The sequence below is a fragment of the Lissotriton helveticus genome, chromosome 9, assembly GCF_964261635.1.
Source record: "Lissotriton helveticus chromosome 9, aLisHel1.1, whole genome shotgun sequence".
In the NCBI taxonomy this organism is placed as follows: Eukaryota; Metazoa; Chordata; class Amphibia; order Caudata; family Salamandridae; genus Lissotriton; species Lissotriton helveticus.
In genome coordinates this window covers 1,238,571,789-1,238,586,024 of record NC_136070.1, presented here as the reverse complement: position 1 = coordinate 1,238,586,024, position 14,236 = coordinate 1,238,571,789, and the positions used below count along the sequence as shown (strand labels likewise).

The following is a 14,236-nucleotide window of genomic DNA, read 5'->3' as shown; positions in this document are numbered from 1 at the left end:
GTCTCAGACTCCCAAAAGTAGACATTACGATCCACAACACAGCTTAAGAATCCTGCCCTAGTCCCACTTGTAAACAGTCCCTATATACCTAGTTAATAGACCTTTCTCCATTCATTTTCTCCATGTGGACCTTACTAAACTGTAGACATCTCAGCCTCAACAATGCTCTTATCCCCATCTTCATTCTCGACAGCCAAGAATGCTCGAGAACAGGGAGGCTCTTTCATACATTGGAAAAATACTCACTGCTGTCTGGTCTTCAATCCCAATAAATCTCGAATAGCCCCAGTCTATGATAAGAATCCTCTGGAAATTGCATTTAGAGCGTAGGTTTTAGCTATACATCGGGGGGCGATTTAGAATAACAACTCAAAGTGACTAGGTACGAGGTCACAAATTGAGCAATGAATGGTTGCAAAATGACCTGCCTAAATAATATTCATTAGGAAGGTCGCAATTTGCTATCCCTTGGACTTCTGCCGGCTTCCTCCAAGGCTGTCTAATCGATTCCCAGGTGGGTCGGGGTCTTATGCAGATTCCTCCCCCATTGCGTTGTAAAAGTCTCCGCCACCTGTACTACCATCATCAGGTGGCTGAGGAAAATCACGTGGATGCTGCCAGCTGACACCCTGAGGACTGTAGTCCAAGCTCTCGTCATCTCACGCATGGACTATGCGAACATTCTACTCCTGGGTGCTTGTAAGGAGGTAATAAGGAAGTATCAGGTGGTACAGAACATGGCAGTTCGTCTTATATGTAACTTTCCTGCCAGATCCTCGGCCACGATTCACCTGCGCAAACTGCACTGGTTACGAATTGAAAGCCGAGTGAAATTCAAAGCACTCTGCTTAATGCATCATATTAAGACCTGCAAAGCCCCGAAATACCTATCCTCTCTGGTGCAGCAATATGTTCCCCCCGCACGCTAAGGTCCTCTACTCAAAACAAGTTTTGGATACCTCGTGTGAACAGAGCTAAAATGGGTGGACGTTCGTTCTCCTTGTTAGCACCTTCTTTATGGAATTCGTTACCCCAAATCTTGCGTTCCGAAATGTGTTACCTGACATTCCGCAAAGGAATTAAAACCTGGCTTTTTAACATTTAATTTGCTGTTTCTTGGTCCTCACTTCTTGCTTACCCTTTTGTTTGCTTTAGCGCCGGGAAACCTCCGGGTAGCTGCGCGCTTAATAAATGCAATTATAATAATAATAATAATAATTGCGAATCAGTTCCACCCAACTTGAGCGGTCAGTAAATCATCAATGGACTGAAACAGCAACTGCGTTTGTAAACCATTGATACATTATATCTTGAATCGAAAATAAGAGGGGGAATGCCCCTTTTACATCCCCCTCTATTTGAGATTCGGAAAGGATATCAAACAGCTTTTTACAAGTCAGAAAGAATTTTCTGACCGGCTTTTGTACACAAACAAAAGGCCTTCTGCGTAAACCCTATGAATCTTTAAATCGTAGGGTCTGTGATTGCAAAAGGGTTTTGTACATGAGGCCCTTTTTCTCCAGAAGTGGTAAAACTCGTAAATATGTGATGTCAATAACTAGTATGATGGAATGCTGTGCTATGTATATCTGAAACAATGGTTACCAATAGTTAAACAAACGAATGTTCCTCACAAAGCCTGAGGCATATAGCATATATGGAGCCATTCCGGAAAGGTTTCAGAAAACATGGGTAACCGCCCTGCATAGAACTCTGGTTCTGTAGGTCTAAGCATTTTAACAGAACTTACAAAGGAGTACTGTCCCATTTATCCCGGACATTCAGTTCCACGTCTCTCTGCTCAACAAGATATCTGCAAGAAACAAAACAAATAATGCCATATTTAGTCACAAACAGAATTTCTCAATGAAAAATGTGTGAAGATCACTGTGCCTGTAAAAATGTTCCTGGTGAATCTTTCCCTTCAAGAAGAGGATACTGCCACAGCAGCCAGCACAAAAAAAGATCGCTGGATGGCAGTACCTTTTCCACAACCCCTTTTACACAAGTGCAATACTTATCATCTCCAAGCCAGACCCCAATTTAACTTACACTTTGTCACATGCATGATCACCAGTGTCAATCACACTACTCTAACTCAACTAACTTTTGCACAAGAGCTCTACCAAACTACACCCACCATTACTTCATGACGCACTTCATGGCTGAAACGCAGCATGCTGATACAAGAAAACTAACCTGTCTGTTTCAGAAGCACTTAGTACATGCAAAACACAAGGTGCATGCAATGCCAACAACACTTTACTGTATGTCCTTGTGAAAAAGTGCCTCTTTTGACATAGTCAGAACCCTACTTTTTGCATGGAGCATGATGTGGTTTCAATTGAAAGTGCACAGGGTCCCTGCCAACCAAGAATGGCAACCAAGAATGGCAACTTCAGGCCCGCCTGTAAGTCCCCAGTAAATGGTACCTCTGATACCTAGGAAATCGGGACTGAAGAGGGTCCCTTAGGCACACCTCACCATGGCCATGCAAACTTCCACTTTAGCCTGCATGCCTTGGTGCAGACAAAAACGACAAAGTAGACATGGCACACTGCCTGTGTGCCATATCAAAGCAGCACTACCTATGGAATGGGTAAGTCACACCTTAAGGCAGGGTGCACTATATCTCAGGTGTGGGCATATCTCTATGGGCAGATATGCCACTACAATATTTAAGACTATTCTTAATATTGTATGTGCCAGAGAAGCCATAAAGAGTACACAGGCTGTAAACTCGATAACTCGAGTTCCTCAGCACCACGACTGCTTCACTGAACCCAGGAGTGTGGTAGTCCCAAACGACTCCTCTTCATAAACCCACACTGATGCCAGTGTTGAATTTATTAAAACATGTACTCATAGGGCACCTCAGAGGCACCCCCCCCCCCCCCATAAAACCTACCAATGCTGGTACGGTCTCTGACTGGCTTTAGTCAGCCTACCATCACCAGAAATGTTTCTGGACCCCTGGGTCGAGAGTCTCTGCTCTCTGTGGCCAGAAACTAAGCAAATCCTGGGCGGAGGTGTCACACCTCCTCCCCCAGGATGGGCACATAGCTCGAGAGGAAAGCTTCAAAGGCCTGCCACCTTTGTAATGCAACCCCGGCCTCTGCTGCTAGCAGAAGAAGGCAGCCCCCGGTTAAAACCCCTACTTTTTGTGGGAGAACTGGTGCAAAAACTTAGTGAGAATAGTAGGTGTGCCCCCCTCCGCCACATCCACGCGTATGGTGCTGAAAGCGAAGCGGAGCACATTTTTCAGTGCCCATCATCTTGAAGATGGTTGGACTTATTCAATCAGGGATAGGGCTATTCCCCCCTCCCACAGGAGGGTGGCATAACAGAGGGTGTAGACACCCCAGGTAAAGAACCCATTGGTCCCTATCTGTCATTCCCCTGTAACGCCCCCAAATCTAGTATTTAAGTGGCACCTCCAGAACATGAAATCTGATTCCTGATGACCTACGAAGCCCGGACACCAACGAGCTACAACAGCAAGAGAGAAGAAGGACCAGTGACTGACTTGGTGCCAGCCCTGCTGGCCTGTCTATTGCCTTTCACCCTTGCTACAAAAGTCAACTTGTTCTGCAGGCCCAGCGACCTCCAAAACCCGGGGAGGACTGTCTGCCTTCTATAAAGATCAAGAAACTCCAATGGACAGCAGTCCTGTCCAAAAAGACACTAACTTTAAAACAGAAGGACTCTGCCCTGAGAAACCATGAAACCGCCTCCGGACCCACCGCTGCACCAAACGCCCATGGCCCCAGTACAAATGGCCCACCGGTCCTCCGAAGGTTACCCAGCGATTCTGAGCCAGAGTCCACCATGGGCTGCCTGCTGCCAGACTCTACATTGATGCTTGAATCCTCAATCTGAAGACTCCCCCTGACCGGGACCTGCCCAGTAGGCTGTTCCCGATGCAAAAGGACACCCCTGCACTTGAAGCCCCTGGGCCTTTGGGAGCTGGACCAACGGTGTCCCCATGTCCCCTAGCATTAGAACTTACCTGGGCAGCTGTGGGATTTCTTCGTTCAGCCTCCGGGCCCGAGCCTGCAACCTTTCCCCAAAACAGAGCTCCCCCAGTGATTTGCATTGAGTGCCCAACGCTGTGTTGGCGCTCTGCCCCCGGCCGCCCCTGTGACGCTGCCGGTGTGATTTTGGTGCTGCCTTGTGGCTGCCCTGTGTTTACCTTAACCCCCAGAGATTGACCACCGACACTGCTTTACTTACCTGTGAGCAGCACAACTAAGATCACCCCCAGTCTCTATTGGATAACATTGGGCGCCGGACTCCAAATGTGATCTCTGCACCCAACTGCCCCTGTGCCACTGGTGGTGCCGTCTTTGTACTAATTTGAACCTTGCATGGTGTTGACCACAAACCCAGATGATGGGAATAGTAAGTGGTGTACTTCCCTTTAAAACTGCATTCTGTTTTCCACCTATAGGTTAGTTAACATTGCCTAACTGGAAAATTGCACTAAGGGCTCGGTTACAGGTTGGTGGTGCGGCACCGCCAAAATCGTGGTCAGGCGGTCTACCAGTGTAGTGTAGTTCCTATTTCCCTAATAGGCTCTGCACATTGGACTTGTATACCCTATAGATTTGGCATAGGACTGAGGTTAGTATGCCCCTATCGAGTATATTAAACTTAATTACGTTGTGCCAGCTAACTCAGAGGCCACTAGAAACTCATTGTAAACAAGAAGGGAGTAGTTTCTGGCAAACGCATAAACATGACAACTTTGTTTCCCTCTAGAATTGGAACACTCTCAGAATTGTGGAAACAACAGATAACAGTTTCGCTCAGCTAATCGTGCATGCTTAGTTTCTTCAGAGTTACACAGAAAAAATAGACGGGCGTTTCAATAAAAGGATTTATTGAACAGTCTTGTTTCTCGTGTAAGAGATATGAGCTGTTACAATCATACGACAGTATGAGATATATGATGTACAGCATAAGCAGTAGAAAGAAATAATACTGCACTAGCATTATCTTTTAGCTAAGACATATATTCATATACATAAATAACATAAGCTAAAAATGCGAGTACTCATAAGAACCTTCTCTAACTAGTTCTACCCCAGTATACCTAACCTAAGTGTAGTACAAGGTAAGAAGTAGGTGGAGTATTCTATAGTATGGTAGGCTATAGTATGGTAAAGTATAGTATGCCAAGTCTGGTATGCCAAGAGTCCCTCTAGGTTCTAGTCAGCTCCATACCTTGAGAATGAGAGAGGTGGGAATCTCTTCCCGGGTCTCGAACTCTAACTCCCAGCGAAGGGAGTCAGAACACTGGAAGCTGGATTCTCTGCGAGCGGGAATGACATTGTCTCTTGTCAATGCATCAGGCCGGGACACGGGCTCCTATAAAGTCGAGGTCTCCTCCCACTTGCTTGGGCAAGGGAAGGTATATTTATACTTGGTAGGTGCCTTGGAATGTTAGCATTGACGTAAAGTCGGGCAGAGGAAGACGTCAGGAATGAACCCTTAAGGAATAGCGGTTCATGCATAATAAATGAGTTCTTGGAGAAATCAATAATCCTGTGCTAGGGGAACTCCCAAGAGCTTAAGGGTCTGGTTTCTAAGAACTCGTTGTGACGTTGGGGTGGACGGATGTAGGTGACCATGCCTGTATTTGGATAGCATGGCTAATGCCTAAATAAGGACTGGGAACTTATGCCTATATAAGGACATGTTTCAGGAAAACCTATATACAGACACCTAAAGCGGAATACAACACCAGATTAGGAGTGTAACTTGTGTCTAGCGGACTTTTTTGGGGCGTTCCCACAACAATGCCTTTAAAAACAGGCACCGCAATGGGAACGCCACAAACAGTTCCATGCACGGCATGGACTTGAAAGTCAAGGCCATGTAGGAACTTGTGTGCATACACAGGGTGTGAGGTACCAGGGGGCACTGTATGGCCCCCTCTGTTTCCTCTCCGCCAAGGTTTTCGCCATGAAACACTAGTGGAGAGGAAACTCATATGCTTGGTGGGACCGCATATTGCGGCCTCTGGACCACCGTGCCACCTCCAGGGAACGGCTGTTTCCTGGCAGTTTCCATGGTGGTCTGACCGTCCGAGTAGTAATCGGGCAGTCGGGAAGACCACCACGGCTGCGCCCCACGAGTCCGATTGTCCACGGACCGCCAGACTCATATTCTGGCCCTAAGAGTCCACTTTATAATGTGAAAAGTATTTTTATTGAAAAACGTACTTCTCTTTTAACATACATCTTGGTCTTAAAATAAATCCTTAATGAAGCTAATTTTTCTAAAATTGGTGTGGATGGCCTTTAAACTTGCGTTTCATTTATTAGTCACTGTGTGTTTAACAAATGTCTTATGTATATGTTAGGTCTAAGGCTGCTCGACCACACTACCATAAATAGAGCACTCTAGGTTTGCAAAGAAGCCCTGTACACTTCTGGGGGAATCTCTGGACTGTTTACATGATATAACCAATTACTGGTATACCACATAAAGAGCCAGCTTCCCAAGTGTCCTAGGACTGAGATTTATTCATTCAACTGTATTAATGCCAAAACTGTGGAAAATTCACTAAAGCAGCACAATCTTGCTTTGCCAAAGCACAAGTTTACATGGGGATTTTATGAACTGCCACTCATGTCACGAATCGGCAACTGAGTGCAATTTTGTATGTATCTGTTTTTCCCCCAATGGTTCATATTTGAGCCCAAGCGCTTGGTAAAAAAAAAGAGAGAGATTCTGGAAAAAATCTTTTTAATTCCTACTGTCTGAACTATGTGTTAAATAAAGTACAAATCCGTCAAGAAAATACCAAGTGTGCAGTGACAAGTCCAAATTACATGCTCCAACCACCAAAAAAACCAATCACATCTTCTTCAGTAAAAAGTTCTCAACCAGATGACACGCTGCCCGTGTTCAAGTCTGTGATGCTCCTGTTTTAAGTTAAAGAAAGGGTTTTTTAAGAGCTCCAGGGTTCCTTCAAGCCATGTCTATCAAATACCTCAGACAGAGGGCACCTTTTTTTACTGTATGTAGGAAGCGCAGTTAGTGAGCACAGGGTATAAACGTAGGTCATGCACTATGTGTAGTAGGTGCAGAGTATGACAGTGTATTGTTGTAGGGCGTATCTATTATGTAGTATATAGAAAGCAAAGTTTTAGCATGTGCTCTTTGGGAAGCATGGGACTACTAGATCACCTGTGTCTGTAACACATAGCTGCCACTTCAACACCGTTTGTGCATGCTTGAGGGAGCGCTGTCAGCACAAGAGACATGGGTGCAAGGGATGCCTTAAAGTAATGCACAAGACATCTGGCAAGTTGTGAAAGTTTTCTTCTGCAAATAATACTAAGTTTTGTGGGAAACATGAAGGTGAACACACCCTCCAAATGTACAGTATGTAGGAAACAAACATTGCGAAACCCCACGTTTAGCTGGAAACGGTTTTCGAATTAAGGATTTTGCAATTAAAAAATTCTGAAAATGTCATGCAGGAACTTTCACACATATGAGAACATGAGAGTGGAGTTGTCTGAAAATGCTATTTTCTCGTACCAATTTTTAAGAGACAGAGGCTTTACTTAGAATAGAATTCTCTCACTTATTGCTCTTGGTTGTTCGGTGTACGATCCAGTCTTCTATTGAGTGCCTGTACTGCAATGCATGAGGGACATCTCTCTGAATTATCACAACATAAATTCACCTCATAGATGCATTATAGACAGAAGCAATCGTGTATTTGTATTCACTGCAAAATGTTGTTTTTATGCTTTGACTAGTGAAATATGCACTAGGCACAGAGTGTAGTGTTTGTTTGGCTTTGGCACAGAAATCTTGCATGCACATGACCATCGATCTATCAAGGTTCGCTTTGGAAATGGATTTGCCTTGGGGGGCTTGCCAAACGCAATGAAGAGTTGCTTTGTCTATCTAAAACATTTAGTACCGTTTATGTAGTATGAGGGCTCTTTCAGTATTCAGAGAAAATAAGGCTCATACTGCAATCAACCGCGGACGGAGGACAAAATTATGCAAATCAATGGGTTGATTGATGAGTAATTAGATCACAGTAGGCTGAAAATAAGTCTTTGTTCTTGGGACAAACCAAACTTTGTGCACTTGTTTTCATAGCACCTCCGCTGCCTGAGGTTTCAGTTCACTACCTCTATCAAGGGAAGTAATAGCAGTGAGGAAGGCTTCCTTACATGTAATGAACTGCAGTGGGCCAGAGTGTAAAAGGTCAAATGGTGGCCCTTCATTCGGGTGAGTACAATGTTGAGGTCCCGTGAGGTAACTGGTGGGACTCTTGAAGGAATTTCTCTTTTAAGGTCTTCCACAAAAGCTCTTTTTATTAATATTTGAATATTAGCTGCCCTACTGTCTAAATGTACCTTAAAGTGCACAGTAAGCCTGCCTTTTGTGGGTGCAACAAGCATATTAGATACATCTTTTCCATTTAGAAGATAAACAAACCATTGTTATGGGATTATGGGCATCCCAGGATGCTTGTTTCCGGTTCAGGGAAGACCTGGCTTGGCAGTTCTGGCTGGACTGTTCCCATGAGGCACAGGGTAAAGACTGATTTGCATACAGCTAGGTCTGAACTGAGGCGGCGAAGTGAGCTAAAGAATGATGATGGATTCAACCCAGATCTGTGACTGTGGGCGAGTGTATGAAAAGTTTCAGCGCTCCATCCACCATCTCCTTGTGTTTGCTTTGTTCGCCCAAAGTTGGCAGGGTACACCAGAGGTGGATCCCTTGCTCACTTTGGCACTGGATTCAAGCTAGCCTGGCTGATGAATGGTGTTACCCGGGAAACCGGTCCCAGGATGCTTGTTTCCGGTTCAGGGAAGATCTGGCTTGGCAGTTCGGGCGGGACTGTTCCCATGAGGCACAGGGTCAAGACTGATTTGTATATAGCTGGGTCTGAACTGAGGTGGCGAAGTGAGCTAAAGAATGATGATGGGTTCAACCTAGGTCTTTGACTAAAGAAAGATGATGGATTCCACCCAGATCTGTGACTGGGGGTGAATGTCTGAAAAGTTTCAGCGCTCCGTTCATCATCTCCTTTTGTTTGCTTTGTTCGCCTTAAGTTGGCAGGGTATGCACAGACGTGGGTCCCTTGCTCACTTTGCCACTGGATTCCAGCTGGCCTGGCTGATGAAGGGTGTTTCCCTAAAACCGGTCCAGGAAGCTTGTTTCCGGTTCAGGGAAGACCTGGCTTGGCAGTTCGGGCTGGACTGTTCCCATGAGGTACAGGGTCAAGACTGATTTGCATATAGCTGGGTCTGAACTGAGGTGGCAAAGTGAGCTAAAGAATTAAGATGAATTCAACCCAGATCTGTGACTGGGGGTGTCTGAAAAGTTTCAGCGCTCCGTCCATCATCTTCTTGTGTTTACTTCATCCTTTAGAATTGCCATGCACTCTTCTGGGATCTGAAGATATCTAAAAATGGCTGCCGACTTGGATCCTGCTTGTGCTTTCTGCCACCTAAAAAGCTGACTTGGAAGGATGTGTTTGGACTATTCCAATAGATTTAGCTCTGTCAGTGTCTTATTTTTATTTTTAACACAAGTGTCAGATGCACATAGGACACAACAAATATTACAATTGATTTGATTTTTCCCTTCTGGATGATCTCTTTCCCATGCTTTTTGAAGGATGCTTTACCAGCTCCTCAATATCCCCCAAGTGACATCTATCGTACTGTGAACATAGCTCAACCAAGTTGGATATTCTCCACTGAGTAGCAAGCAGCATCTATATGCTTGCTCAGTCAGGTGGAAGAGCTTTCGAGTCACTTGCAACACCAGCGAATCGATGGCATGTGGCCCTTGATGTGTATGGGGTCCTCTTGCCCTGCTATATATTTATTTCAACTCTTGGTATGATCACCCTAAGACTTTTCAAGGTAACATCCCACTTGTAGACATATGTAATGGTGAAACGTTGTCTACCATTCGCGCTTTCACCAAACTTTATTGCATGGAAATGTATGAACGCCAAGAATCACAAGTCGGGGATACTATCCTTAAAAAATTGTTTAAATATTTTCAGCTACAGCTTCAACACCAATTCTTTGTTTGATAAGGACGATGATTTTAATTCTATTCAAAGCATATGATATACAGCAACACACAGGAAACTGGGGAAAACGGTAGCACTGGCTTGTCGCCATAACCAATTCAGGCCTACTTAATTAAGCATAAGCTTTTTACCATGACATCAATTGGAATACAATCACACACCTTCGGTCAATAAATTATGTAGCTAAGCAAAATAACATGTAGGAGAAGCCAAGGCCCCTTTCCAGTAGTGCTCCTTACAATTCTTTTTCCATTGATCACATTTTGTAAGCAGCATCTGCGATGTCAAGACTGGAATCTAAATGTCACCAAAATAAATGTCCCATTCTAGAATGAAACTATAGAAAAGGAGCTGTTTGTTGTAAAGAAAGCTTACTGCAATGCAGTCATCTTTACCAATTCCCACAGCTCCGCCACTGTTAGTTTGGGTGTTATGCATTGGAACTCGCCAAATTCTTCCCTCAAGTGCACCCTAAGGTGTCATTTAAACAGTTTAGAATCTGCACTCACAAGAACCCCAAGATGAGGGAGCAATGGAATCTCATTTGCAAAATTTTAATATTCCCATGCTTGACCTTGACCAATCCTTTGAGGCGCCAGAGGTTAAGGAAGCAGTAAAGGGGGACAGTGGGCATGTCATCTGAGCTGGATTGATTCAATGTGGCGTTTTACACGACCTGCATTTCGTATATCTAATAACTACTCTTTTTAATTCCACTGACAATCAGGCAACAGCCTTACGATGCAAAGAACAGACAACTTTTATACGTCCAGGAAGGACACAAAATGATGTTCAGCGTAAAGGTTGCTAGCACCTGCTAGAGTTGTCAAACGTTTTTACAAAGGTCCTAGCAAATTGACTGACATAATTCATTCCAGACCTAGTAGACACGGACGACATGGGATTAGTTCAGAACTAACAGGGTAGGGATCGGTTCAGCACTAACAGGGGGGGATTAGTTCAGAACTAACAGGGGAGTGACCATGTTCAATGTATTGCACACTTGGCTGAAAAAGCCAGATGCAAGAAAATACCTGCAGTTTTCTTAAAACAGGATTCCTATAAAGGCTTTCTACTGGGTCAACTGAAAATATATGAAGATATTCCTACACCACATAAGATTTGGTCTGAACATAACTGGCTGGACATTGGCCAACTACAGAAATCCAGATGCAAGAGTCAGAATTAACAGTATTCCTTCAAGCTCTTTTATGTTACGGTGTGTCACAAAGCAAGGGCGTCCCCTTTTGCCCCAAATGTTCAACCAAGCAGCCGAGTCCTTTGAAATAACATTAAGCTATAGGTGCTTGAGAAAACATTGGGGAAAAGTGCCTCATAAAGTTTGCCTACATACAGATTAAGTCCTACTATTTTAAATACCAGTGAATATTTACTAGCACAGCTTGCTATACAAAGTGAGTTTGAGATACTCCCTGGTTTTAACATGAATCAGAACTACTAAATCTCACTCTATCGAAATAAGAAATCAACCAACCAACAACAATATGCCCCATTTAGAAGGGCTGCTAAATCACCTACTTGGGTTTGAATATCACCAGCTGTGTAGAAACTTGGCACAGAGCAAATTTGCTGAATTGCAGAAATAGTTCAAAAAGTATCTGAACAAGGAAACTCCCTTTCTATAGCTTGGATTGCCAGGATCAATGTTCTCAAAATAAATGGCAAGCCCTCAGTTTTGCACTCGTTTCAGACCATTCTCATCCCTAAAGTGTGCTTAAATTTCACCAAAAAGATATAACATACTTTATCTGGACAGAGAAAGAGCTTGAGTGAGTGCAAAGCTACTAAGAACCCAACAAGAGAAATATTGATTGGGCTGCCGTGACATTGTAGCCTATTAAAAATCGACCACCTAAGAGTGATTGTAGGAGGAGGACAATTGAAACAGAAACAAAAAAAAGCTGTTGATGGATAGGGCAGTGGTGGGTAGACAGCTTTGCAAACACACCTCGGCAGGTGAAGCCCAGGAAGCCTTGAAAAGCATACGTACCCCTCCCAGCCAAGAAGGTGTTTGAGATGTGGGATAGAGTCAAGTGGCTGTTAGACAGTTAACACTCATCTTGGAACTCAAGAGACGGTCTCAGTCCTATATAAGATTTAAGGACACCCAAAAGGAAACCCCTTAGAAATGTCAGGGTAGAAGGGCAAACAACCTAAATAAAGAGACTCCTTAAGAGGCCCTGAGGAAAACACGGTCAAATATTTGTAGCATTTTCGAGAGTGTGCCCTTAGAGAATCTGGTGATAAGGTAGTAGATCAATGGTACATGACACCTGAGCAGCTCCACCACATCTATCCAAATGTGCTGCACCCTTGCTGGAATTGCTATACTGTAAAAGGAACCAGGACTCACATTTGGTGGGGGTGCTCAGGAATTACACGCTTTTGGATGGAAGCTCTAAGTCACGTGAAGGGGTTTTTGGGTTATGAATTTCCAGTTGACACAGAGCAGATTTAGCTGGGCTTATCGGATGATCACTCTGATGTACCTGGTAACCTGGGAATAAGTTTGTTATAGCATGTGTTGGAGGTAGCCAAGAACTTGACAGTAGCATGTGGAAGAAGACAGAACCGCCTAGCTCTGCAGAGTGGTCTAGGAAACTCCGGCAGATGATGGCCTTTGAGAAACACGAGCATGACCTTAATCACACAGAGTAGAAATGTATGAGAATAGGGTCACCCCTACTGAAATATGTCAAAATGACAGTTGCAATATTTGGAGACACCTAGGCTGAGAGCTCTGAAACTTATTACTATTATCATCAAACACAAAGTGTGTCATACTAGAGGCAATCGTGTTGGTAGGGGTCTGATGTCTTCAAATAAGCACTTATTATGACACTGATTTCTGTGTTTAGTCAAATATTTTTACAAAATGCACAGTTTGAAAATCTGAATTCATTTTTTAGAACTCAAAAAAGGCGAAACACACCACTACAGAAACACTGTCCAATTGTTATCCGGATTTGGCCCACTACTTTATGGTCTGATTTCTGAGAAGAAAAGGGTTAAACACCAGTGAACAACCATTTATATATAGGATAAAGTACCCCCTGATTTGCAAACTTGATTGGTTCCAAGAAAAAAAAGGCCAAAAATTGCAAACTGGAACATATCTTTTTGTAAACGTTTTACATAGTTTCCAAGCAAGGTATTTTCTTGTGGGACACATTCAGCCAGTCCTGGCTTTTCAGGTATCACAATGCAGCATTCTGGAACTTTTCGTTTTTTTAACCATAGTAAGTAGGGGCTGAATGAATGTCAGATCAGGAGTGTTTTGGGGATTGCCTGGAGTCGCCCATTTTTATTGAGCGGGCTGCTCCATTTCCAATAGTGTTGCTGTTCGATCCACATGTAAACTCAAACATGACCCAGTACACTGCTTTTTATAAAAGTCCATTCTTTCTTCCACTTGATGCCTAAAAACTAGCATTGACAAGGCCTATTGTTAGGCATTTGAATAGCGCATACACAAAAAAAAATTCGAAGAATCCCTTACACACAACGTAGATATTGCATAGGTAGTAGCAGTGTAGGTTTTTCTAACACAACACAAGTGTACTTGAAAAGTGTGAGTGACTGCGTGTGAGCGTATGAGAAAGTGTGTTTGACAGAGTGAGTGCATTTATGGGTGTGTGTTAGGTTAACGACTTAGCTAAGTGCAGAGATTGAATATCATGTGGAGATGTTAGAATTTAAGTGCTAATGGATAGTCACACTGATCCAGAACAATGGGTCTGCCCAAAAAAAATAAGGAATATGTAAGCGCACCGACCATCACAAGAACCGCCATGAGGTGCTGGTCCTTTGTTATCAACACTCGCCACCTGCACCTATAGCCACTGAAACCATCTGAATTTAGAAGATGAAAAGAATGCCTCGTGCTGGTGCCTCGGTCCCCCGTGCAAGGCCAGTCTGTGGTTCATTGTCAAAAGGCCTCAGTTGATATATTGTAAAGTCTCGAACATCACAGAAATTGTCACCCATGTTATGTATGTATCGAGTCCCTTATTAGAATAAATGGATCTGAATTGGCTTCAGACAGTAAGCACTTATTAAATGTACATGGTGTGCAGGACATACTGACCATATGTTTGACAAATATAAGGTGACTATGGAACAGTAGGA

The 14,236-nt window shown here is 43.8% G+C and overlaps 1 protein-coding gene across 1 annotated transcript in view; it reads right to left on the bottom strand.

Annotated features, from left to right (window-relative positions):
- The window catches only part of ABTB1 (ankyrin repeat and BTB domain containing 1), a 178,696-nt gene that overhangs the window by 161,622 nt on the left and 2,838 nt on the right, over window positions 1–14,236 (bottom strand). Inside the window, exon 2 of the mRNA XM_078661736.1 lies at window positions 1,751–1,813. Within this exon, the coding sequence (XP_078517862.1) occupies window positions 1,751–1,813 (63 nt within the window). The remainder of the gene's footprint in view (window positions 1–1,750; window positions 1,814–14,236) is intronic.